At 40.7% G+C, this 26,921-nt stretch overlaps 1 protein-coding gene across 1 annotated transcript in view; it reads right to left on the minus strand.

The window, feature by feature from the left end:
* Mtus2 (microtubule associated scaffold protein 2) overlaps positions 1-26,921 on the minus strand; it is a 540,827-nt gene that overhangs the window by 363,538 nt on the left and 150,368 nt on the right. Inside the window, exon 2 of the mRNA XM_048341576.1 lies at positions 1,122-3,504. Coding sequence (XP_048197533.1) covers positions 1,122-3,260 — 2,139 coding nt within the window. The 5' untranslated portion in view covers positions 3,261-3,504. The remainder of the gene's footprint in view (positions 1-1,121; positions 3,505-26,921) is intronic.

Consider the following 26,921-nt stretch of genomic DNA (forward strand, 5'->3'; position numbering starts at 1 on the left):
GAACTATGAGATCCTATCTGAGAAACAATTTTTTAAAGGGAGCTGGAGGTGTGGCTCAAGTGGTAGAGTGCCTGCTGAACAAGTGTGAGGCCCTGAGTTCAAATACCAGTACAGTCAAAAAAAGAAAACTTGCAAAACCAACCCCTAGAGAATATAAGAATTAATGAAGCCAATGACTGTTTTATATTATGTAGCTTGATGCACAGTGTACATTCAATTAAATACTGGTCCTAAAAAATTTACTATTTGTTTTTTGTTTTGTTTTGTTTTTCAAAATTTTATTATCAAACTGATGTACAGAGAGGTTACAGTTTCATACGTTAGGCATTGGATACATTTCTTGTACTGTTTGTTACCTTGTCCCTCATGAAAATTTACTATTTGTAATAAAACTGAACAGCCTGTGCCTAGCATATTTTCTGTCCATTGTTCTTCATAGGAGGTTTCCTAAAAAGCAAATATTCCTCCTGAGAAGATGGGTCTGCTTAATTTAAAGAATATATGTACTTTGGACTCGTCCAAGCTTTGACCCGACTCATAGAAGAATTACATTCCCTTATTTAAACATGGAAGCTAATTTAAGTGCATACTTATCTAGTCTCATATTCATTATACTGAGTAAACTCTTTAGATGTTGGGTCTATCCCATGATATATACATCCTACTGGTCTAGTAAAAAAAAAAAAGGTGCATCTGTCAAGGCAATCTCCTATAGTCAAAAACACTTCTGTACATGTGTATCCTTGAACATGAGCAATGGGCTGAGAGAAGATACCTTGTTTCTACAACTCATTAAAAATATAAATTTAAGAGACCAGCTTGGGTGTAGTGTCTCACAGCTATAATCCTAGCTTCTCAGGAAGCTGAGATTTGGAGGACTGTGGTCCATACTCCACCTAGGCAGAAAAGTACTCTAGGCACCATCTCCAAAATAAGCAGCAAAAAACAGGTCTGGAGGCATGGTTGAAGTGGTAAAGCATTACCCAAACAAGCAAGCCTAGTTAAGCAGGCAAAGCAAGCCTAGCTAAGCAAGCACTAAGTTCAAACCCTGGTGAAATAAAGCACTGGGGAAAAAATACTTTAAGAAACTTACAGAGGGTAACACAGTGACATTCTCTTACCTCCTGCAAAAACTTTTCACTCATCTGACTGAAATGATGTCCTGGGGGCTTGATCCCAGACACCATTAGCCCAGAGCTGAAGACCCTCGGCTTCTGTAAGTCAGGCTTGAATTTCTCATAGAGGTTGGCAGATGGCTTAAGGTCACCACCTGCAGCCTTCTCCTCCTGGGCAAGAGGCATGCCACAGGTGGGTGGGGCGTACGGAAGCCCCACAGGAACCAGCGACGTGTCCACTTGACCCAGTGCTGGTGGATTCCTCCGTATGTAGGTGATAATCTTGGGTCTCACATGTTTGGGTTTGGGCATAACCACAGGCTTCACTTCTGTCCTTTCCTCTGGCTTTTCAAGGTGATGTCTCTCCATTGTTTCCTGTGAGGCAGGTGAGTCCTTGGAGTTCATGACGACAGGCTTGGGAATGCCACTGGGACAGGTGTCCTTGTCAGGCACTTTGGGGGATGTCTTCAATACCTGTAGGTTGTCGGTGGAGGGTAAAGTGGAGGGGTCCACGTTGCACATGGCAAGGTCCTGAAAACTGCTACTAGATGGTGTAGGCTGCTGGGTCATGTTCACAGATGCCTCTGTGGGGAGGGGAGCAGGAGTACTGAGAACTGAATCTTCTCTCAGTAGGAGTTCTGTCTTGGTTGCATTTTCTAGAAAGTTCCTACTTTCAGCCTCTGGTATCCTTATCTCTTTGCTTTGCTCTCCTTCTGAGCTGCTGCTCTGAAGGTCCAGGAGTGCAGGGCCTTCAGGGTCACTCTGTCCCACAGAAGAACCTGAGACCAATGCCTCGTCACTGGCCCTGGGCTCGCTGCCCAGCCTTTTCTTGTCCACTCTGACCTCTGGGGACCAGCTGCTGTTTGAATCGCTGGGAACCAAAGCCATTTGGCCATCACCAGATGAAAAGTTCCTAGATGCCATTTCCCCCCACTCTCTACCAGGACATGGTGATGTTTTGCCAGTGGGCTGATTACCAGCCACTCCTAGGGGAGCAAGGCCCTGTTTGGGGGCCATTTGGAATAGATTCTCCACACCAAGGTTGCCAGCCATCTTCCCTTCCTCCCCACTGTTTCTTCCCATGCCATGCAGCTGGCGGCTGCTGGATGAACCATTAATGACACCAGTGGTTTCCTGGTGTGACATACCCGCTTCCCTGTGACACCCTGGAGCTACTGCCAGGTTTGACTTGAATTCCTGCTCTGCCTTGGCCTGAACAGATTTCAGCTCCAACTTTCTGTCTCCCTTTCCTTGACCAAATTGTGCTTCTGGATAATGCAGGTTGTCCTTTGATGCTGACCTTGAATTCAGAGCAAGGTCCAGAGGGGCAGTCCATGCTGAAAGCTCACTGCAAGCATTCTGTCCCAGTGTACCTGCTCTCTGGGTCTCTGAGGGACTGGTCACCTTTGCTTCTGAGGTAGATGGTGTAGGGGGACCTATATTCTCTTCCTCTGAGGTACCATCAACTGGAAGAAAAGAGGTTTCCCGAGAATTATCAGCCAATGTCCTCTGTGACCCCTGCCCTCCCCGGGGCTCAGGAGTGTCCATCCAGCTAGGCTGTAGATGCTGCAGAGTCCTGCTGCTAGCTGTGGTTATGGAGCTGCTTGCTCTATGCAAAGAATGCCTCCTCAGCTCCTCATTGTCAAGGGTCTTTGCCAACTTGTCCTTGGGAGCATGTCGAGGAACTTCAGTGTCCCTTGTAGCAGAAACCTCTGTACTGCTCTCAGCTACTGCATTCCTCCAACTTACCAGACTTGGTCCCTGGACACTTTGAGGGGTCTGCAGAAAATCTGAGCCTCGGACCATAGTATATTCTTCATTTAGTTCCTTGTGGACAGTGGGAGAATGTTTACCATCTTTCAGAATGGTGGAGCCAGGCTGAGATCCTTTCCCAGAGCCCTGAAGTCGTTGAGGGTCACTGTAAAAATGGGAGTGTTGTCCTGGCTCACTTGAACTTGCATTTCCAAGTTCATCAGCCAGATCACATGTCTTGGCCTCATCGTGAGAGGAACTGACCTCCAACATGATTTGATTAGCATTTGTATCTCCAAGACTTAGGATCTGCTCATTGTTATTTTTTGTTCCATTTCTGTTGTCCCGCAGCTGATTAAAGCATGATTTCTTGGGGGCTACAGGGATGCTCATTGTCAACCCTTCACTGGACAATGTTGGCCATACAATTCTCCTCAATAGGGAATGGGTTTCTTTCACACTGTAGCTCAAGTAACAGGCAATCTTCAAGCTGCTTGTCCCCCTCTGGCAATGTCACAGTACAACACAGCTTTAACCATCTTCTGAAGACTTATAAAAGTCAGCATTGTTTGTGATGTGCAGCAGAACGGCTTTTCTGTTAGGTTTCTGCTCAATGACACCAATTAGTCCATAAGACCTAAGAAAACAAAAGGATGTTCACATTAGATTGACACATAGAAATATGTGGGAGGAAGAAGCCTGGCAAACACATACTGGCCAAATGCCTCACTTCCATCCTGTCATTTCACACAGCCATTTTTCTCAAGACTCTTTCAGATACAGGTTCCTGTTGATGAAGGGAAAAACTGAAATGTCAGAAGTGTCTGTGTCAGAGATGGATTAGAAATGCATGTTGTTCAGTGGAATTTTACACATCCATTAGGAAGAATTACAAAGAAATGAATGGACTTGGAAAACCTATGTTAAGTGAAGTAAGTTAGGCGCAGAGGACAAAAGATACATGTTTTCTTTCTTCTGTGGAATCTAGATCTAATTTGTAAATACATAAGTAAACACATACGCGGTTGTATGCAAGCATACACAACCATATTAACTGTAGTATGGTATTTTCAGGGGAGAATCTAAATGATCTACCTACTTAGAATAAACAAATGGAATAAAATGAATACCAGGACCTTTGAAAGGTGTGGGGAGTCAAGGAGATGGGGGTAGATAAAGGAAGAGAGGAAGAGAAAAATGCACTCATAATAATTCGTATTCTATGAAAGTAGGAAAATTGAGGGGAGGGGTTGCACTGGAAGGAATAGAGGAAAATAAGAGGGTAGTATTGATCAAGATGCATTGTACTTATAAACTGATTTGTTGAATGGTAACCCCTTTGTGCAACTACTTAAAAATAATAAAAATATAATAAAAAGAAGTGTCTGTTGTCTAGAATTTAAATATTAAAAGTCTAAAAGTTCATACTGACACCGATGTTAAAAGGATGGATGAAAAGCAAAGACTCTTCACTGTATTGATTTCAGTACCCTGAGTACTGTATATATGTTTGTCTGAACTGGAGAAGGGAAGGGGAACATCAAAACTGTGAGACAAAGGGTAAAAGGTGAACTAATGCAACAGCAATACTTACAAGACAATAGGTTGTACACTAACTGTACAACTCAGGGTGTGGGGTGGGGGAGAACTGGGGAGGATGGAAGGTGGGAGAAAAATGAGGGAAGAGGTAACAATTTGACAAGAAATGTACTCACTACTTTATGAATATAACTGTAACCCCTCTGTACATCACCCTAACAATAATAAATAAAAAGAAAAAAGAAAAACAAAAGAAAAGGGAAGACTCCTTTTCAAACAAAGAACATGAACTAATGTCAAAAATGTAGCATTTGAAAATTCACTATTTTTCCTTGGGCAGGAGACACCAATGGGTGGTAGAAACACTGTGTCAAAGATCGTTGGGGAACAAGATGTTGATCAAGTCTTAAAGCATTCAAACGGCCATGTTTCTCACAAAGGGGGAAATTTCTCTTGACAATGAATACATCTAGTGGCAGCACCTTAACCAAGTGATCAGACTGCACACAAGCAGTAATGGAAATGGCATCACATGCACCTGCTCTCAGAGCCCTGCATCACCTGGACTGACATTGATGTTCAGACCAGATTTCCTCCTGAAGAAACCATAGACAAATCTAGACAAATGTATCTTTTCCAAAGTCACTGGCCCCTGGATGCTGATTTTTTTTAAGGCATCAAAGACATTATTGGGACAACTTGAGGTTTAAATATGGACTGTATATTAGTGAAGGTTTCTTTTCTTCTTTTTTTTTTTTTGCCAGTCCTGGGGCTTGAACTCAGTCTGGGCACTATCCCTGAGCTTCTTTTGTTCAAGATTAGCACTCTATCACTTGAACCACTGCACCACTTCCAGCTTTTTCTATTTATGTGGTGCTGAGGACTCGTATTCAGGGCTTCCTACATGCTAGGCAAGCACTCTACCACTAAGCCACATTCCCAGCCTTGTGAAGGTTTCTTATCAATATTAACCTTCTTAGGTGTACAATGATATCAGATTATGTCAGAGACTATCTTTGTTCTTAGAAAATAGGTGCTTGAGAATTAAGAGAGAACATAAGATTTAATCGCAAATGATCCAGCAAGGAAAAATCTCTCTCTCTATATGCATATGTATATAGATTGTGTATATTATAAGACAAAATAATGCCATGATCTCCCTCTTTTTTGGTCTAAAAATACTCTATGTGAAGCTCCAGAAATGGAGTGGGGCCACTCTGAGAAACTATGGCATCTCCAGAAGAGAACTAGATACTTCCTCCACTGGGTAAGAGCCTCCAGGCGTTTATAAAGCATTTCATGCTCCTGTCTTCCCAAATCTATTCATGTTAAAAAAAAAAAAAGTAAAACCAGTGGCTATACCAACTGTTGAAGAAGCTATTAACCATGGTCCCACCATCTAAGCAGCTTTCCTCTACATGCAGACAGCATGAAGTACCTCCTAAACATGGTTCTCAATGCTATACACAGTTCAGTTGTAACAACATCATCAGAGCGGTGTGAATGCAAGACTTTCATTCTCAGTTACCTTTCTAACCACACGTTCTGAGAGTGACTCCTCCCTTCACGGGCATGTGCAACACCCTGCTAACACCACATCACCAACTGAAATGCCAAAGTAGTAGCCAGGAGTGGTATCAGGAGACAGAGGTACAAGCATTTCAACCTGAGGCTGATTTGGGCAAAAGATTAAGACGCTGTATGAAAAATAACTAATCTAAAACCTAATGCACTAAGGAATATCTTCAGTGGTATAATGGTTGTCCTGCAAACAACCTTAAGTACTAAAAAACTAAAAAAAAAATCAAATGCCCAAGTACAGATTGAGCTCCTTATATAAAATGTTTAGGATCAGTAGTGCTTCAGATTTCTGAATTTTCAGATTTTGGACTATTTGTATAGGCTTTGCTTGTGGAGGATGTCTCATCTGAAAATTTCAAAATGCTCTGAAAGTATTTCATACATAAGCTTTACCATAAAAACTATCCTAAACCACACTGACTCAGCTTTACACATTTGTAATCAGGCTTAGCAGGTTTGAGAGCTATAAAATATACCTCTCAAAACTTTATTTTTCTTGTCTTGTTGCATTATTCAACCTTGTTTTAAAACTTTACAGGCTCATCTAAATATAATTTGTATCCAAAATATTTACAGTCTATTCTGTTTTTATGCTGCCTTTGAAAAGATAGCATCATTCAATTTGCTAATGTAAGCATAACAGGGCAGGAGACAAGGCAGTAGCATTTGGGGTCACTAGGTATAATCTGGGACCCTTCCACAATGCCTCTCAGCAGTCCCCACCCCATCCCATCATCAATCATGCAGTCTTGTCCATAAAAGCTGGCACATAAGAAAAGAAACCCTGTCATGATGCTGCCGAAATATTAATCATGATAACACCACCTCTCGTCCCCAAGAAAATGAAAGTGAATGAGAAAAAAGGAATGAAGGTCAATCATTCTACATAATAACCTACAATCTTGTAAGGCTCTCTGTGTATTTTTCTCAAGACTTGTAATGCACCAATTACTAACACTTCACCAACCTGGGATCTGCCTCAAGTCACTGGCATGGACAGTGATACATCATGAAATGAGAAGGAACAGATCACAAGGTGACCACATTGTACAAACATTGCAGAGTGCTTACAAGTCCAGGCCCATCACTCTGTATGGTCCTTTCCTATTTTATGTTTTCTTTGAGACAGTACACCACTCTGTCGCTCAGGCTGCCTGGAATTGGATCTTCCCGTCTCACTCTCCCAGGACTGGAGGACTGGAATCATAGGCACGGCTACCATGCTCAACTAAACAAGGTCTCTGGATTTGAACCAAAGATGCTGCTAATAAAATATATGTGGTTCCTGCCAGGGTAACATGGGTTATTGTTTACAGGGAACATTTTTATATAAGTAGAGGAAACACCTAAGATAATGATTAAAAAGCATAGTCACACAGTTGTTTGTTATCAAGTATTGTGTTGTATGTAATTGTGGATGCTATAAATGTTTGTGATGGCAGCATCACAATAGATATGTTTACATTGGTGTGGCCCCAGACACACTGTCGTATGACTTTTGGTAGCTCTGAGTTCACTAAAAGGCTAAAAGGATTTTCATCTCTACTCAAATCTTATGGAACCACTGTAATGCACAGTGTTTGTTGTTGACCAAACTGTCATCATGAAAGGCATGCCTGTAGATGAAGCTTTATGCTCTCTTCTTGCTGAGAAATCAAATTGTCTCTGCCCATTTTTAATCACCAGACAGTCTTCAATCTCTCAATCTCTGGTCAACAATCTCTGGGAACAGTTTGGCCATCTCATTTAGAAAGTTTTTTTCAGCTGAATGCATATTCATTTTTGAGTCATGAAATAGGTTGATAACATCTGGATACTCATACAAAATCTCTTCATCCATCTTGGATTTCAGTTTCCTGTTATCCATGTTTGCTTTGTCTAGTAAAGCATGACAGGCATTCTTAGATAAAGGGACAGTCAGTAGATCCTTCACTGTAGATCCACTAGCACCTTGTCAAGGTACTGATGGAATGGCAAGCCAAAGCCAGACTGTTCAGATTTATATTCAGTCAAGACTAGCTCTGAACTGCCATCCTCAGGATCTCAGTCCCTGAGTAGCAAAGGTTACAGGTATGAGCCACGCCAGCACCTAGCTTCATAAATGTCCTACCTAATAAGCATTTATAATCCCAAATTCATGGGAATAGATATTTTCAGGTCAATATTCTTTTCAGGTTTTGGAATCTTTGCAGATTCATAATGAAATACCCTGGGGATGACACCTAAATCTAAACATAAACTTCATTTGTGCTAGATACACCTTATGTACAGACCCTGAAAGGAGTTTATCGAATAGTTAAATGCATCTGAGTTTTTCTGAGACCATCACATTAGGTTAAGTGTGGAAACTTCTGGTTATGGTATCATGTTGGTGCTGAAAATGTTCTGTTTCAGGGCATTGGTTTTATTTCAGATTAGAGATGTTCAACCTGCATATGTTTATTCTCAGCAGGCATAATTACAGGTAGTCTTGATGCTCTGGAGTGGAATAAACTTTGTAACTTCAGTTCCACTAAAATAAGAATGAATCCAATTATTAGTTGGGAGAACATTAGTATACACCTGGGATGGTATAGCTGTCCATGGTCCTGAATTTTACAACAGTGGGCCACATTGTGTAAAATGTAACAGCTCTCTGGAGCCAGTTTTGCTCTCCTATCTGATGGGTTTAGCTTGAATAATACCACATTTTATTCTATTATATAAACAAGACAGTGTTCAGGATGTTTTTCAAGTAGCATCGGCAGTTTTATCTTTACTTGAAATAAACGAGTGAAGTGCAGTTATTCCCCCCCTTCATAGGACCAAGAGAGACGGTAGTATGATTTGTCCACAGTATACAGTAATCTGATGTTTTAGCAAATTATGCTTATGGATATTTAAAGTACCTCCAACACAAATGTGCATTTTTCTCCTAGAGAAGCTTCAAGCACATTTTTCAACACAAAGTATTTGTTTCCCTCCTTCAAAAAAATCCTTTCTAAGAGAATTTTACCCCCCAAATTCAGGGTATCTCTTCCTTGCTTGAGGTGAATTTTGTTTTGTTTTGTCTTGGATGATTTTTTTTCCATGATGGAAATCTTACATTGCCTATTTACTTTGAAAAATAAATTCTTAGATTGTGAGGGGGAAGGTACTTTGAAGAATTAATCCTCAGAGCATGGGGGAAAGGCAAAAATCACAGCTGGGCTAATGCAAAAAAAGAACCAGAGACATGACACAGCAGTAGAATGTCTGACTAGCAGTGAATTCAAACCTCATTCCTACTAAAAACAAAATAAATGAATAAAAAGCTGGGCATCAGTGGCATACATCTGTAATCCTAGAGGATCATAGTTCAAAGAAAACCTAGGCAGGAAAGTCTGTTGAGAATCTTATCTAAAACTAAGTATGAAAAAGCCAGAAATGAAACTGTGGCTCAAAGTGGTGGGGTTCTAGCATTGAGCACAAAAGGTCAGGGACAGCAATCAGGACCCAAATTCAATCCCGAGGACCAGCAGACACACACACACACACACACAGTGATGAAAATTTACTAAAATCCCCTAAATCCACTCTAGGAAATTTTAATCTATAAAATATCAAGGACTTTAGTTTTACACTCATGGAATAAACTATGTAACTCCACTTTTCAGTGTTGTATGTATGCACTTCCTCCCATGCAAATGTATATAGTAAATATTTTGACTTTGTGTGCATGTGTGTGTGTGTGCCAGTCCCAGGGCTTGGGCCTGGTCACTGTCTTTGAACATTTTTTCTCAAGGCTAGTCCTCTACTTCTTGAGCCAACTACACTTCTGGCTTTTGGGGGTTAGTGGTGGGGAGTGTTAATTTGAGATAAGAGTCTCAAGGGATTTCCTGCTTCAGCTGGCTTTGAACTTCAAGCCTCAGATTTCAGCCTCCTGAGTAGCTAGGATCACAGGCTAGAGCCACCCATGCCTGACTATTTTTTCATTTTTAATGAGCACTCACACAATAATTTAGTAAACAATTTCACTACTGTCATACTTTAGATTGCTTCTAGAAAATATACTTTTAGATAATTAATCACAAAAATTTAATGCATCCACCTGTATAGCATCTTTTCCTTTAGAACCCCTGCCTGAAAGGCATCACAATGCTAAACTCCATCTGGGGATTTTTGTTTTGTTTACAGCAGGGCCTAGCATACAGTGGATGTCCTATAATCATTTGGTAATACATACATACTGCCTTCAAGAAAAAAAAATGCCAATCTTCATTCTACCCCTCAATTTTTCTACATCTGGCCTTGAAATGCTTTGTAATTGGAATGACCAGGTACCCAATCATTCAAATTGAAGTATTTTTTTCTTATCAGCACTTTTAAAACATGTAATAGAATTAATCATTTTTAATTAGCCTTTTGTATGTTTAGTAAACACAGAAAGCCTTGCCTCTACCACAACTGAAAGGGAGATATAAAATAGTAAGCTCTAAATATGGTTCCAGTCCCCAGCCCCTGGCAACCCATGACCTGGTTTCTATTCCTCCAAATTTGCTTTCCCCAGAACTTTCCTCCCTTGTAACCATCCTGTCTGTGGCTTTTGTGTCTAGCTTCTTGCACCTGACACACTGAGTTTATTTCATCTAGAGGTTGTGTCTATCAGTTCATTCTGTGGTGGTGAGGGTCCATGCTTCACATCCTAGCATGCTTTTTCCACGTCCCAGGTCATTGACTCATCCACAGATATGAGTCTGATAACCACAAATTCAAAAACAGGCTTCTGCATGGAATTGAACCATTTTGTGAATTCAATGCTAAACCTAGGGAAAGGTCACGATTCCAGGTGTAAATAACACATAAAATTACCTCATTCAGAATGTACTTCTCATTTACCTGTTCATGACCTGCCTCTCCTCAGTCCTACCTGGACTCCAGGATAGTAGACAACCCCTTCCTCTCAGCTCTATCCCTAAGCCCAGCGCAGTCCCACGCACACAGCAGGCCTTGGAAAGCATTTTTGTATATGTGTATGCCAGTATTGGGGTTTGAACTCGGGGCTTTGGCTCAGATTTTCCATATATATATATATATATATATATGTATATATATATATAATCAAACTGAATTACAGAGAGGTTACAGTTTCATACATTAGGCATTGGATACATTTCTTGTACTGTTTGTTACCTTGCCCCTCATTCCCCCCTCCCCCTCCCCCTTTCCCTTACCCCTCCCCCCTCATGAGTTGTTCAGTTGTTCAGTTCATTTTCACCAAAAAGTTCGTAAGTATTGCTTTTGGAGTTGTTTGTCTTTTTTTTTTTTACCCTGTGTCTCTAGATTTTGGTATTCCCTTCCAATTTCCTGGTTCTAATACCAGTATACCCAGTTTCCAATATACTCAGTTAAGATAAAGAGATAGTGTATGTACAACCACAGGAAGGTGATACAGGAATATCATCAATAATAGAGGCTACAGTTACATATGGCACGTTGAAAGTAGTTACAACTATGATATAACAATAATTTCCATAACATGGAGTTCATTTCATTTAGCATTATCTTATGTGTTCATAAAGGTATTAGCTATTGGGCTCCTGTGACCCTCTGCTGTGACTTGTATTTTTGTATATGTGTATGCCAGTATTGGGGTTTGAACTCAGGTTTTTGGCTCAGATTTTTCTTTTTCTTTTTTTTTCTTTTTTCTTTTCTTTTCTTTTCTTTCTTTCTTTCTTTTTTTTTTTTTTTTTTTTTTTTGCCAGTCCTGGGGCTTGGACTCAGGGCCTGAGCACTGTCCCTGGCTTCTTTTTGCTCAAGGCTATCACTCTGCCACTTGAGCCACAGCGCCACTTCTGACTGTTTTCTGTATATATGGTGCTGGAGAATTGAACCCAGGGCCTCGTGTATAGGAGATAAGCACTCTCTGCCTCTAGGCCATATCCCAGCCCTGGCTCAGATTTTTCACTCAAGGTTGGCACTCTAACACTTGAGCCACTCCTCCACTTTCAGCTTTATGCTAATTAGTTGGAGATAGGAGTCTCAAGAACGTTTATGTTGGGGTTGGTTTTGAATTGCAATCCTCAAATCTCAGCCTCTCAAGTAGCTAAGATTACAAGTTTGACCTTCTGGCAACAGGCTTGGAAAGCACTTTTTCATTGGAGAAAGTCCATTCAACACTAGCAATTTACACTTGAAAAGCACTTACCACTATTAGATATTTTATTATATTTTCTCTGTTTAACAGTCTAGAAATAGCATTATTACTCCATTTTGTTGATGAGAAAACCAAGGCAGAAAGAAGTGAAAAACATGAAATTAACTAGAAGAGCTGCATTTGAGTACACAGCCTTAAGTCAACATTCTCAGCTTCTTCATAATCATCCATTTTTAATATTGGAGGGTAAAAATATTTTGCCATGCCAGGCACCAGTGGCTTATGCCTGTGTTCCTAGCTACTTAGGAAGGTCAGATCTGAGGATCATGATTTGAAGCCATCCAGGGCAAGGAAGTCCATGAGATTCTCCTCTACAATAAACTACTCAGGAAAAACAAAAAGCCAGAAGTCGCACTGTGGCTCAAGTGGTAGTGGGCTAGCCTGTAGCACAAAGAGGTTCAAGGACAGTGCACAGGCCTTCAGTTCAAGCCCCAAAACTAGCAAGAAAAAAATTCTTATTTTACTATGCCTTTATTTTATGTCACATGAGGTACACACAATAAGCCTATTCACTAAAGATCCCAGTGACCACCAAGAGCTCAACATATTGTAGGCATTCCCAAAGCATTTGCTGAATAAATTAACATGGTAGCAACATTGAATCTGTCCTAATTAATTTAACAACCTGGGCAATATCATGCTGATAGTATATTCATTGCAGAATCACTGAGTGTTACAGTGAGAGGAACTGAACTACTAATCAGTCAACCCTTCCTTTTATGTAAGCAAAATCTACAGATACTGGAGACTGTGTGATTTACTCCAAGTCTACTGTGGGGTCCACTGCCAGGAGGGTGGGGACAGACTCCTCATGTCCTGATCTAGTGCTCGCCCACCTTCCCAGAGCTGGAACAAGGCCTTATGAGTCAGGGAGGTAAGGAAAGCAAGGCCACATAGAGACAGGATTCAAAAGGCTCTCAAGAGATAGATCCAGTTTCCTGAGTATCAATTTTTTTTCAAACAAGTCACTGTAAGAAGCAATAGGAAATAAAAGATAACCAAGTCCTCACAAAAATTGCAAACTCCTGAGGGATAGGAATAGAATATACACATAGCTAATAACCATGGCCATAAAAGGCAGGTGGTAATAAAATATGTTGTTAAACCAAAATACTGAGAGCCACATCATAACAAGGAAACAGAAATTCCACCTGCAAGGCTTTCCAATTTGTGAGAACGTTGCCTCTTGCAATGTATGTATGTGTGCATGTGTAGTTGTACAACTTCACTCAAACCACAGAGATGTGTCCTTCTAGGGTGAGGTATGGGGTTCAAGTGATGGTGGAGTTGCACGCCTCTTCCAGCTACCCACTTCCTTAAGTTCCAATGACTTGTTTCTCCTCCATTGGTGATGTGCTAAGGAATCAGCCAGAAAACTCCAGTCTTTCAAACATTGCTTGCTCTGAAAAAGGATTTTAGAAACAAAGAAGAAAAAAAAAAACCCTAAAACGAGGCATGAGGATTATCCATGGATTCACTTATCCTGCAATCCCTACCTGCCATGCCAGAGAAACTGGGAGTTATCGGTTTTAGGAAAAGAGGAACATTTTTCCCCATCTAGTTTCTAAGATTGACAGTTTGAAAAAGGCACTGAGAACACCACTCTGACCATCACAAATTGATGATAAAATTCTTGGCTGTTTTTGTGTGAGACAGGGGAGCAAAGCTAATACATTGAAGCTTAATATGCTGCTTACAAAATGCTACCAAAGAAGTAAAGTTCTCTGCTAAAAGTATTTTTTGCTTGAGTTTAGTAAATTCATTTCAAAACTAGTAGACATAAATCCCAACTCTGGATAAAGGCCAAACATTTTTAATGATGAAAAAATAATGCATTTTCATATAAGTGTTCTGATTGCTCTCCAGGGGCTGAATCAGATAAGTTTGGGGCTCTAATCTTGCTGGAGATGTAGGAGGCAGTTACTTTGCTTGTTATTTTTGTTTGTTTTTCATTTTTCCCCTGCCCAGGCTGACTTTAAACCATGATCCTCAGATCTCAGCGACTTGAATAGCTAGGATTTCAAGCAGGAGGCACTAGCACCGGACAACGCATAAGTTTTTAAGAATGGAATCCAGATTGGGAGGAAAAAAAACAGGGAGAAAAAGAGGGAAGACGTGACGCTCTTCAAAAAGAAACGTACTCGGGCTGGGGATATAGCCTAGTGGCAAGAGTGCCTGCCTCGGATACACGAGGCCCTAGGTTCGATTCCCCAGCACCACATATGCAGAAAACGGCCAGAAGCGGCGCTGTGGCTCAAGTGGCAGAGTGCTAGCCTTGAGCGGGAAGAAGCCAGGGACAGTGCTCAGGCCCTGAGTCCAAGGCCCAGGACTGGCAAAAAAAAAAAAAAAAAAAAGAAAGAAAGAAAAAAAAGAAACGTACTCATTACCTGACTAAAAGAAACATACTCATTACCTCATTTACGTAACTGCTACCCCTCTGCACATCACTTTTACAATAAAAAAATTTTTTTAAAGAATGGAATCCAGGTGTCAGTTTGCAGAACACACACTTTCCCCTTCAGCAGTGGCTACTGGGCCTATTAATGCTGCTTCCCACATGGACCCGAAGACAACTGAGGCTGGACCTGCTCTGTCAGAAATTAAATACCTCTGACTCAGGACCTAAGGTAGCACTATAATAGTTTTTAATTAATTCCTTCCTGTATTTCTAACTCACATGTTCTATATGAGTATTCTAATAAACACAGTTCCAAACCTTTTCTACCACGAATCCAATGGTCCAATCTCCCTACAAGCTGGACAACCTGGACCAAGAAACCTCAGGAGAATCCCCAAAGTCATCAGAGCAAGAGAAAAAGAAAGGAAGGCCAACTCCTGTGAGGAAGGTTGTGGGGAAGAGAGGCCTAGCCCAACACAGGGGAAATAGCAGATTGCCAGTCATTCTCTGGACTTCCCCCTCTTTCCCAAGCCTGCTCACTGAAGGCCGTAAAAACCAGCAGGCTACACACACGTGATGCGCATGCGCACCACAGATCCGCGTTAAGGCAATCATGACTAAGGCAACACATTACCCTTGCTTATCTGTGGATCCAGAGGGCATAATCCTCAGGGCTATCTGAAAGGAAGGAAGAAATCTCTAAAGCCTCATCAGGGATAAAGCAATGATCAGCTACAGCTCAAATGCCTGCAACCAAGTCACAATAAATGGGACTCCATCAAATTCCTTTTTTCCCCTCCCAGTCAATTTCTTTTATCTCGAATCTGAAACTTATAACCTATCTTCCATCAAATGAAGCAGAGCCTAAAAGGATGAAGCTAAATAACACCACAATGCAGCTCAAGCCAAAAGGGCCATGACAAGGAGAAAGCAAACAAACAAGCTGCATGGGTGAATGTTAAACTTCCAATGAAATAGAAAGATGGAGACATTAGTGGCCCAGGACGTCCCTAAAGGTCTCTGTTTTCATTAGTTGTGTTGTGCAAGGAATGAGGCATTTTGGATCACCACATGTGCAATATCTTTATCTCTAAGGAAGCGACTGGGAATACTATTGAGCTATGAACCAACTTGGCCTGGAAATAATGAGAGGAAAATAAAGGATATATGCTAGGAGAGAGTGACTGATTTTTCTATACAACCAAGATGAGTGAATAATAATGCTTTTGTTAATTTGTAAGAATACTCTATTTCACCAAAGCTTGAAGGAAAATAATGAAAACTACTTGTATTCTGAACCAATGTTAGAATGCTATTGAAAAGAGCTCCTAATAACCACAGAGTTATTCTAGTGTTTTGGGAAGTGCCAGAAGCTTTATCCATACACATTATTAAATTGGACAACTTCCCTAAGCAACACAAACAAAAGATCCAGTAAGCACATGCCTAAATATGTTGGTATTTCAATGGGCCTGCTTTCTATATTTAAAATCACAGCTTAGAAATTCACTGTTAAGCAACATGAAATTCCTAAACACATCCCATTTTAATCAAGGAAATGCCAAAGAAACTCTCAAAGAAAGGCCAAAGTGCTCATGCTTCTTATCTTTTAAGTAAAATAGCTAAAGCTAATGAGTTAATTCTGTGCCATAATTTGCAATCACATATGTGGCATGTATGCAGATATGTTAGGCCTAGCAAAGAATCTATGGTACTAAAGTATTCTCCTTGATGTATGGTCCTGACAGCTTCCAGGGAAATAAGTGACACCAAAGGTAGTTGTTCTCATCAGGATAGTCATCTATCCAATTACTAGGATTAACAAGTCTACATATTGACTACTAACTAAAGGAATCTATTTCAAGTCTACTCTTTGGACTTGTATTAGTCAGCTTCTGATTACTAGAATGAAATGTCAGAGCCAATTAATTTATAAAAAGAAAAGGTTTAAGTCAGGTACATGTGGCTCAAGCCTGTAATCATAACTTCTCAAGAGGCTTGAGATTTGAGGATCACAGTTCAAAGCCAACCTGGGGAAAGAAAGTCTGTGAGACTCATCTCCAATTAACCACCAAAAAGCCAGACATGGAACTGTGGCTCAAGTGGGAGAGCGCTAGCTTTGAGCAACATCCGGGGCCAAAGTTCATGCCCTAGGACCAAAACAAAAAGTAAAAAGAAAAGAAAGAAAGAAAAGGTTCATTTTGGCTTTTGAATCTTTAAGTTCCAGTGTAAGATTGAGCAGGTCCATTGCTTTGGGCCTCTGGCAAGGGCAACCCATCATGGTGGAAGTATGTGGCAAAACAGATTATATTACCAGTCAGGAAATGGTAGGAAGGAGCAATCAGGACTCCCAAATCCTCTTCATGACTCAAGCTTCCCAGCAGGTTCCACGTTTCAAAGTACAGATGCAGAGAGCAAACCTTTGATATATTGACCTTTTGAAAGACTTCTAAGACACAAACAAAAATGTGAGGACTCTTCTAAAGGAGAGAGGAGACCAGGACTTCTGATTGACAAGGCTTTGGGTGGGAGCAGGCTCTGAAATCAATAAGTATCCCTGCATCGAGAGAAAACCAGAAGAGACCCTTCCCTCACAGAGGCAGAGCTGCCCAAGCACCAGGCAGACTGAGAGTAGGGTCCTGAGAGACCCAAAGTGGTGGCCTCCACACCCCAAAGGAAGGGATGTATGTGTCAATGACCTGTGTCATAGCTGAAGAGAGGAGAGAAGAGTACTGGTAGAGCCTCAGATTGACCTGAAAAGTAAATGATACTGGACAAAGAAGCCCAAGTCTCCATTCTTCACCCAAAGTCAGGTTTTGTTCCATGAAGGCTTGAGGAGAAGAAGGAAGGGGAGGAGAGAGGATGGAAATTATAAAAGGGAAAGGGGGGAGGGGAGAGAAATTAAAGGGAGGGGAAAAGGAAAGGAAGGGAATGGAGAAACCAAAGGGGCCTTAAAATAAAAAGATTACTGAATCAGTTCAGAGAAAAATGCTAAGAAGTGATTAGTTTGCTTTGTATTTCATACACATGAAATATGTATGTATGAAAGTGAGTGTATGTGAATATGAATGTGTGTACATGTGTGTTGGAATATGTATGTATGTATCAGCATTTGTGTATGCATGTGTGTTTATGTGTGGGTATTTGTATGTGAGTGTATATATGTAAATCTGTGTATGTGTCTATGTATTTCTTACCAAATAAGCAAGAAAACCTTCAAATGGAAAAATTTTAATTTACATACAATAAATATTCACTTTCATGTACAGGTTTATGAGTTTTGACAAATCCTCAGAAATAAATAAATAGTAAATTAATTAATTTACAGATTCACTTTTTAAAGATGCAAAAAACAATAGAAGTCATTATGGGCTTTACAGATAAGATACAAAAAAAAATCCCATAGGAGAAATCTACAGAGAAAGGATAAAGTAATAAGAGAGCTCTAAAATTCTAATACGCTAGGGCAGGGTGAACCGAGGAAATAAAAGAGGAAAATTACCAAAGAAACAAAGCAAAGTTTTCAATACTGAAGAAATATAAATCCCCAAATTTAGAGTATACTATATCAAGCCAGTAGAAAGCAGGAAACAGACCACAAATAAAAGGAATCACACCAACAACAGATTTATGAACAGAGTATGTGAAACAGGAAGGCCATGATGACCCTGAAAGGCACCATGATTTCCACCTAGAATTCAATGCCTTGCTAAACTACCCTCAAGAGTAAGTACAAGCACATTTTCAAATGGGAAATAATTAAGACAGCTATGCAACACTTAGTAGATTTGTTCTGAGAAATGTGCTGTAAGGTAATTTCACCACTGTGTAACATCATAGTGTACTTACTCAAACTAAGATGGTTCAAATGTCACTAGATGACTTAATCTCACAGGATCACCAATGTATTCATGGCCCAACATTGACTGAAATGCCAGTATGTGGTCCATGACTATGTGGAATGAATTTTTCTTTTTGCTTTTTCCTTAGTATCACATTTGTTCATATTGCTTGCTCTAGTGGCATTCTACCACTTGAGCCATGCCTCTAGTGTGGCTTTCTGATAGTTATTTTGGAGATACACTCTCATGGACTTTTTTGTCAGGCTGACTTCAAACTTTGATACTTTGGGCCTCAGCTTTCTGAGCAGGAAAGATTGCAGGAGAGAGCCACCAGCACCCAGCTACTATGTATATTTAATGCTGATGCACAGTCTCTCCTCTACTTGCTAGGAAATCTTAGGATAATTCACCTTAGAATCTTTAAAATAAATTTTAAATGTTATTGTTATTATAAAGGTGATGTTCAGAAGGGTTACATAAGTCAGGTAATGAGTACACTTCTTTTTGGACAATGTCACCCCTTCCCTCACTCTTTCTCCCAGTTTTTCCCTACTGTCCCCCCCACAAGTTGTATAGTCATTTTCTCCACAGTGTCTAGTGAGTATCATTGCTACATTTGTTCACCTTTTGTCCCTCCATTTCCATGCCTTTCCTTACCCTCTCAAAGACAGATAAGCAAACAAGACAAAAAGAAAAGAAAATGAAAATAGCAACAAAGAAAAAAATCTTGTTTCCATTTCCTGGAGTTCATTTTGATAAATATTATTCAATATGATTAGATGCACATAGCCATTGCATCATCCTAGTTCTTCATTCAAGCCACAGCCCCATATCTGGGTTCATGCCTACTTATCCTTATATGGGGAAGGGAGAGACAGCTCTCAAAAGAGCTCACCAAACACTCCTCATATGGTGTGTAAATGTAAATATACATATGCAATATATACACTACATATGTAGGTTTACTGGCCCTCTAAAGAATATACTTCTGCAAAATGATATGTAAATGAAAACAGATGGGAAACAGCGTAATCAGGAGTTGCTGAGTCAAACAGCCAAAGGGAGACTAGGAATAAAACCAGGACTCAGTAAAAAGGAAGAAGAAATGGCTGATGGGCAGTAGCCCACAATATCTGCTTCGTGTAGCACTTATTAATCTTGAGGGGAAATGAACTTACAAAACTGTTTCATAGGAAATAAATGAATCATCACAGTCTACTAATGAGATCATCAGAAAATTGCAAGTATAAACATATAATGTAAATAGTTACTGCTGACTTACCCAAATTTTGGAAGTCTGGGAATAGGGTGTGGGGATATATGTGCAGTAAGGGAGGTGAGTTCCTCACTGGTGTGACTTAACTTAAAATATCCAAAATGGACCAAAAAACAAAAACAACCCACAAGAACAGAGCATATCCTTCGAATGAATAAAAACAGCAAAATTATTTGTAATCTGTGGCCTTTGAGAAATAGGGCTTGGGATGGGACATGAAACAGGAGAGCAGAAGATGGAACTTTTTTCAGTACTGGGACTCTAACTCAGGGCCGGGGGGGTGGGGGCGCTGTCCCTTAGCTTTTCTGCTCAAGGCTAGCTAGCACTCGACCACTTGAACCACAGCTCCATTTCCAGCTTTTTGCTGCGTTGGAAATAAGAATCTCACAGATTTTTTTTTTTTTTTCTGCCCAGGCTGGCTTTGAAACGTGATCCTCAGATCTGTTTTCTGAATAACAAGGAGCCATGGCACTTGATGAGACTTTTGTTAGGGGCTGGGAATATGGCCTAGTGGCAAGAGTGCTTGCCTCATATACATGAAGCCCTGGGTTTGATTCCTCAGCACCACATATGTAGAAAAGGCCAGAAGTGGTGCTGTGGCTCAAGTTGGCAGAGTGCTAGCCTTGAGCAAAAAGAAGCCCGGGACAGTGCTCAGGCCCTGAGTCCAAGCCCCAGGACAAGAGCGAGAGAGAGCGAGAGTGAGAGAGACTTTTGTTATTCTCACTTTAACAAAAGTTTAAAATTTGAAGTCACTGCTTTCTTGCAGGAAAAAGACAAACTCAAGGTCATCTTGTTGACTTTCTGGTTTAAAATTGGACATTTAGCAGGGGAGATGTACGGATGATGCCATCAGAACCTGAAATGCAATCGGCAGAGCTTCTGGGTTTGTTTGGAACACAGCAGGTTTCTAGACTCCCCAGTGGCTGAGCAGAATAAGGAGGACATTGGTACTTTTGTTTCTAAGAGCAAAAGAAGGAGGGTTCTAAAGAAACTGTAAGCCAGTGGATGTGAATAAAGTCACAGTTTCCTAAGACAGTGGTGGATTGTGACATCTGTGAGATAAATGATAAGATTTTCCAGCTGCCTGTGGAGTAGCAATTTGGGGGGTACGTCTGAATTACCAAGCATGTTAGTTCTATCAAGAAGCACGTTGCCTAGAAGAAAAGGTCTTAAAGATAAAAATTATCTGCCTATTGTTAAGCAGATAGTTTAACATGTCTATCGTCCCTAACATGTTTATATCTAAGCAGGAAGTAAAACCAAGAAGACTATATGCTAAGTCATTGAACTCATCTCCCTCACTCCCTTCCTCTCTCATTCTCTCCCTCTCCCTCTCCCTCTCTGTCTCTGTCTCTCTGTTACTCTGACTCTCTCTCTCTCTCTCTCTCAACCTCTTGTTCTCTTATTTTTAATTTTAGTGCCAGTACTATGGGGCTTAAACTCGAGGCCTTGTGCTGTTTATTTTCCCCCTTCAAAGCACTCTACCAATTGAGTCATACCTTCATTTCTGGCTTTTTATTGGTTACTGGGAGATAGGAATCTCCCAGACTTTCAACTGTAACTGTCAGATCTCAGTCTCCTAAGTAGCTAGGTTTACAAGTGAGAGCCACAGCAGACCCTTGTCTGAATTTTAATGCAACTAAAGATGGCTTGGAGCTTTGTTAATAGCACTAGGAAGGAGGGGGGACTAAACATGGCACACCTATCACCTACTGGGTATTAAATAAATGTTAGTATTATGCCACTCTAGTCCATACTAGGTACAGACTCATTGCTATCTGATTGACTGTGCCTTAAAAGGAAGCAAGGAACAAAAGCCATCCTGAGTCCACTGCTGTTGGCCTTTGCAGCACTGGCCACAGGGTGCTCCGTGTTTACACATTCCTTTTGGAACATCATCCATTGGTACCTGGCCCATTCCTCTGCCCATTCTCAACCCAACACTGAGTTGTCCCAAGTTCACTTGCCCTCTAGGTATGCCATACGCCTCACCCCATTCTGGAATTTGTATACCTGTCAATAAATGATACATTTAGCTTCTGTCCCAGAGATTGACTATATAGTACGTGATTAGGGGAAATGACAAGTAGAATTTTATCCAAGTGTGTGTGTGTGTGTGTGTGTGTGTGTGCTCCACACACATGCACACACACTGCTCTGGGGCTTGAACTTAGGGTCTGAATGCCATTCCTGAGTTTTGTTTGCTCAAGGCTACTTCTCTGCCAGTTCTACTTCCAGCTTTTGGGTTATGTACAAGAGATAAAATTCTCATGGACTTGCCTGCCACAGCAGGCTTTGAACCATGATCCTCGGATCTCAGTCTCCTGAACTCAGCTAGGATTATGGATATGAACCACTGGTGCCCAGTTAGAATTTCATCTTTAAAAGCGTTGTCTATCATCAGCAAAATAAAGAATTTTTACTTTGGGCCATCTGCCAAGACACTGAAATAGTTCCATTTTGAAAAACAGCATATGAAATACTTTTCAGCATTGTCTCCATGGTGCATGTTCCTAGAGAGCAGATTCTGGGCTTAGCTATCTCCTAGTACACAAATGCCTTGGCAAATACGATGCCATCAGTGAACAGTATTGGGTTAATTTTGTGAGCCAAAACACAGTTGCAAGATACAACTATTGTGAAAACAGAGAATAACTTATAAACCATATCAATTCTAGATCCATTCCTGATTGGGGCCAAGTCCTTTGACTGAACTCTCTATGCTTGTGCCTTGTTTACAGTTAGTTATCTTGTCATTACTCATCATGGTTATTTCTGTATAGACCTCATCTCCACCTCTCCCAATTCTACTTTATTCACCCAGTGAGCTCCTATTCCTCTTCTTTTTTTTTTATGGTGCCAGTCCTGGGGCTTGAACTCAGGACCTACACATTGTCACTGAGCTTTTGTGCTTAAGGCTCAAGGCTAGCTAGTGCTCTACTACTTTGAAGCACAGTGCCATTTCCATGTTGTTGTGTTTTTTTTTTAATAGTTAATTGGAGATCAGACTTTCGCAGACTTTCCTGCCTGGGGTGGCTCTCAACTACAATCCTTAGATCTTAGTCTCCTGTGAAGCTAGGATTATAGGCATGAGCCACTGATGCCTGGCTTTTATTTGTTTGTTTATTTATTTAATTATTTAATGCATAGCCTGAGTGTTGTCCCTTAGCTTTTTCACTCAAGGCTGGCACTCTACCACTTGAGCCACACTTGCACTTTTGTGTTTAACGGTTACAGGCAATAATCTCATGGCTTTTTCCTGGCTGGGCTGGCTTTGAACCACAATCCTCAAGTCTCAGCCTACTGAGTAGCTAGAATTTCATGTGTGAGCCATGGGGGCCTGGCCAGTGGGCTGCTCTTTAGGGTAGGGTCCCTGTCTTTAGGCATTTGTACTTCCCTTCCAAGCCCAGATTGTTCCCTCAGAACTCAATAAAATCCATCCAAATTTACAAGCAAGAATCTATCATTTCTGACTTGGGAAAGAACAAGCCCTGCAATCATCTGTGTCTGTGAACCTTGATCCTGGGATGTCTATGGGGCCAGCACTGCTTCCCTTTCCAACAAGTTCCCAGAACCTTTCAGTCCCACAGAGGTCTGGGTGGGAACAAGACTGAGCTCTTTCCACTGTCTATAGAACTTTGGAGCCCAAACAAACTCAATTCATTCACTAAATGAATTGACTTGATGCCAGAGTGGTCCAGACACTAGCAACAAAGGGCTAGGAATCCTCACCATATGTAGCTGGTGCTCTATGCCCATGAAAGTCCCTGTAGTCTCATAGGCTGTGCCATGCTGAACTGCAGATGACCGGGAAGGTCCTTTCCCACTCCCTTCTGTCTCCCTTCATCCCATAAACCCTGCTTCTCAGAAGCTGGACACTCAAGTTCCTCTGAACTTCTGTGCTTCTTATTTATTCCTTTACCCTGATCATTATCATTTTCTAATTGATAGAATCTTGTTTTTACATGCTCTCTTCCTTTTTCTTTCCTCCTTGTTTAAAAAATGAAGTCTCACTATGCAGCCTAAGCTGGTCTCAAACTTGTGATTTTCCTGCCTCAGCCTCCTAAGTAGCTGGGATTCTCAGCACAAGCCACTAGGTTCAACCTTATCTCTTCTACACACTGGAATTCCATCCTTGATTGCCTCTATATCACCCAGAAAAGGGCCCCAAAAACAGTGAAGCTCCTTACTGTTTAGTAGTAAAACGTTACTGTTTAATAATACCACAAACAAATCCATTACTTACTTTTTGGGGAAATTTAATAGAATATAATTTATTTGTCTTATTTTTTAGTGATTTATGTATAGATATTTCACTTTCTTCCTTTATTAGAAAAATATCTCTATCGGTAGAAAAGTTTAGTATTTCAATAGAGAGACGTTTAGGTAAGAGTTCACATTGGAACTTTATTCCTATTACCATTCCAGTAATAAGTACTCCAGTCTTTATGAAACCTTTGCCTCCTGGGATTAAAAAAATTGTATTTTAATCAATTACTCATCACTTTTTGTTGTTGTTGTTGGTGGTGGTGGTAGTCGTGGGGCTTGAACTCTGGGCCTGAGCACTGTCTCTGAGCTCTTGCTCAAGGCTAGCACTCTTCCACTTGAGCCACAGCACCACTTTTGGTTTTCTGGTGATTAATTGGAGGTAAGAGTCTCACAGATTTTCCTTCCCAGGCTGGCTTTGAACCTCGATCTTCAGATCTCAGCCTCCTGAGTAGCTAGGATTACAGGCCTGAGCCATGGGTGCCCAGCTACTCATCACTTTTTAGCAAAGCTTCATTGATATACATTTTTCCAGCAAGCTATATAAACAAATATGCCCAAGTGTTATACTAGGTACTTCTGGTGATATAACATTTTCTGTGCAGAAACTACAAAGTATTGTTTTTTTTTTGTCAGTATACAACAGATTCCTCTTTTCTTGACTGCTTTGTTGTCAAGATAATAAATGCCAAACATTAAAGACCTATTTTGCATTCATCTCAGGACCAGAATTATAAAAAGGGATGTCCATTATACAGTAAGTATTTCATGGGTCAAGCTACTCATAACAAGTATTCTAAATAATTTCAACTATAGGCAGAATAATGCAGAGGAAGACTTTCAAACTTGAGTCATTGTTGTGAGTGATGACTAGCATATTAAGACGTAAGAGTGCAATGGAAAATATCAGCTGAGCATCTTTCTGTGGGGAAGAATTGCTTCCTGATATCTTTTAGCTACTGTGTGCACAAGTGTCAGTGTGTGCTCATAAATGTGCATGCATCTCTCTTTTGGGCTTGCAGAGAAAAATGTTAGAGCAACACTGTGGCAGAGACGACCTACTCTGTGGCCAGCTTCCTACTCTTGAGCAATTCTCAAGGCTGTCAGTCTTGGCAGAAACAAGGAACCTATTTTGCAGTAAAGAGGCAAAATAAGGGAGTTATTCATCCTCTTTGCCCCAGGCAAACCAGCCAGGCCCAGGCAAATGATTGCTCTCACTTAGGATTTTGGATCTCAAGTACACATCCAAAGAACACGTTGGTGGTGGAACCAGCTGTTAAACAGCCTCAGACAGCAGCAGCTGTAGCAGATGTCACCAACAGTGTTGCCACTCAGAAACAGAATTCATGCCAAGAGGAAGGGCCTACAGCACATCCAGCCTCCCTGGTCCTGTTATCCCAGCTTGGGGCAGCTCCCTGAACCTCTCTGCCCCCTCCAGCCCTCCTTTGCCTTTCTTTCCCCACACAGTTCTCAGTTTCTCTTGTTTACAACCAAATGAGAACTAAGGAGTCAGACTTCCATTGCATCGGATATGGGGAGATGGTAAAGATGTTTATACAGGAATGACCATGTCTGGCAGGGCCATTCTAGGTCTACTGAATTAGAGACACAGGTTGAGAGGGAAAGAACAAGCTAGCCCAGACTTTGCTGAAGAAGAGAACCTGAACTACAACAAAAAGTGGTAAAGAAAAGTCCCAATAGCGACATGAACTACAATTCAAAGGTACAGAGGTATAGAAAGGACATCTCAAAAATACAGCTGGAGGTTGGGCACTGGTAGCTTTTGCCAGTAATCCAAGCTACTCAGGAGACTGAGATCTGAGTTCAAGGTTTGAAGCCAGCCTGGACCGAAACGGCACATGAGATGGTATCACTAACTAACGAGGATAAAAATTCCAGAAATGGAGGTATGGCTCAAGGGGTAGGGCACCAGTCCTGAGCAAAAAAGCTAAAGAAGAGTGTAGAAGCCCAAGCCCTGAGTTCAAGTCCAACTTCAAGTATGGGGGGGGCGGGATTTAGTGAGGGGAGCACTGATTCCACAGCCAGAATCTCTACATTTGAATATGAAGGCACTTAAATAGTTTTTTTTTAATCTTTCTGTGTTTCAGTTTTGCTATCTATAAAATGAGACCCGTGACAATACTTCACTCACAAGAGTTGTTTGTAAGGATTCAAATCAGTTAATATATGCAAAAGGCTGAGAGAAGAACTAGGTACCCTGTGAACAGAATATGACTATTAGTTAAAGAAATGTTTAGGTAATTCCTATACTATACTAAACTCATTGTTTGTTGCTAGTGCATGTCTGGTATGCTGCTTTTGGATTGGTTTCAGTCTATTTATTTCAAATTCTGGGGTAAGGTCTTTCCCAACAAGAGATATGCATAGAGCTTAATTTGCAAATATGTCACTCACTCAATACTATGTGGGAATTTATCCACTGTTAAAGTTCAGTGATGCTTTCTTAGCTTTCATCACAAAGAACTAAGTATTGCATTTAGTTAATTTCTGGTAAGAGAAGCATAGCCAAGAGGCAATGCACTCTTAACGTTTGAATTATGTTAAGATCTAGATTATAAAACATACTATAAAACTTCCTACTTTGTATAAGAATCATGGGTAATGTCATATTATGTTTTCATAGTAACATTTTGGGTACCACTCATTGGCTTCACACTGTAATTGAGTCACAAGCTCAGAGATTCACAACTGTGGTTTAAAGACCATTTGTTCCTAAACTAACTCTTCAGTTAAGACTGTATTGACATAGTCTTTTGCTTAGTTTCCTGTACCCTTTTCTGCTATTAGTTAAGTTTTATATCTTGCAACCACCACTATTTTTGTTCCAGAATATAACTTTTCCTGTTTCATTATAATCTTTCATAAATTTAATTTTGTCAGGGTGATGTACAATGGGGTTACAGTTCCATACGTCAGGTAATGAGTACATTTTTTGTTAAACATTGTTACTCTCTCC

Source organism: Perognathus longimembris, chromosome 3 (assembly GCF_023159225.1).
Source record: "Perognathus longimembris pacificus isolate PPM17 chromosome 3, ASM2315922v1, whole genome shotgun sequence".
NCBI lineage: Eukaryota > Metazoa > Chordata > Mammalia > Rodentia > Heteromyidae > Perognathus > Perognathus longimembris.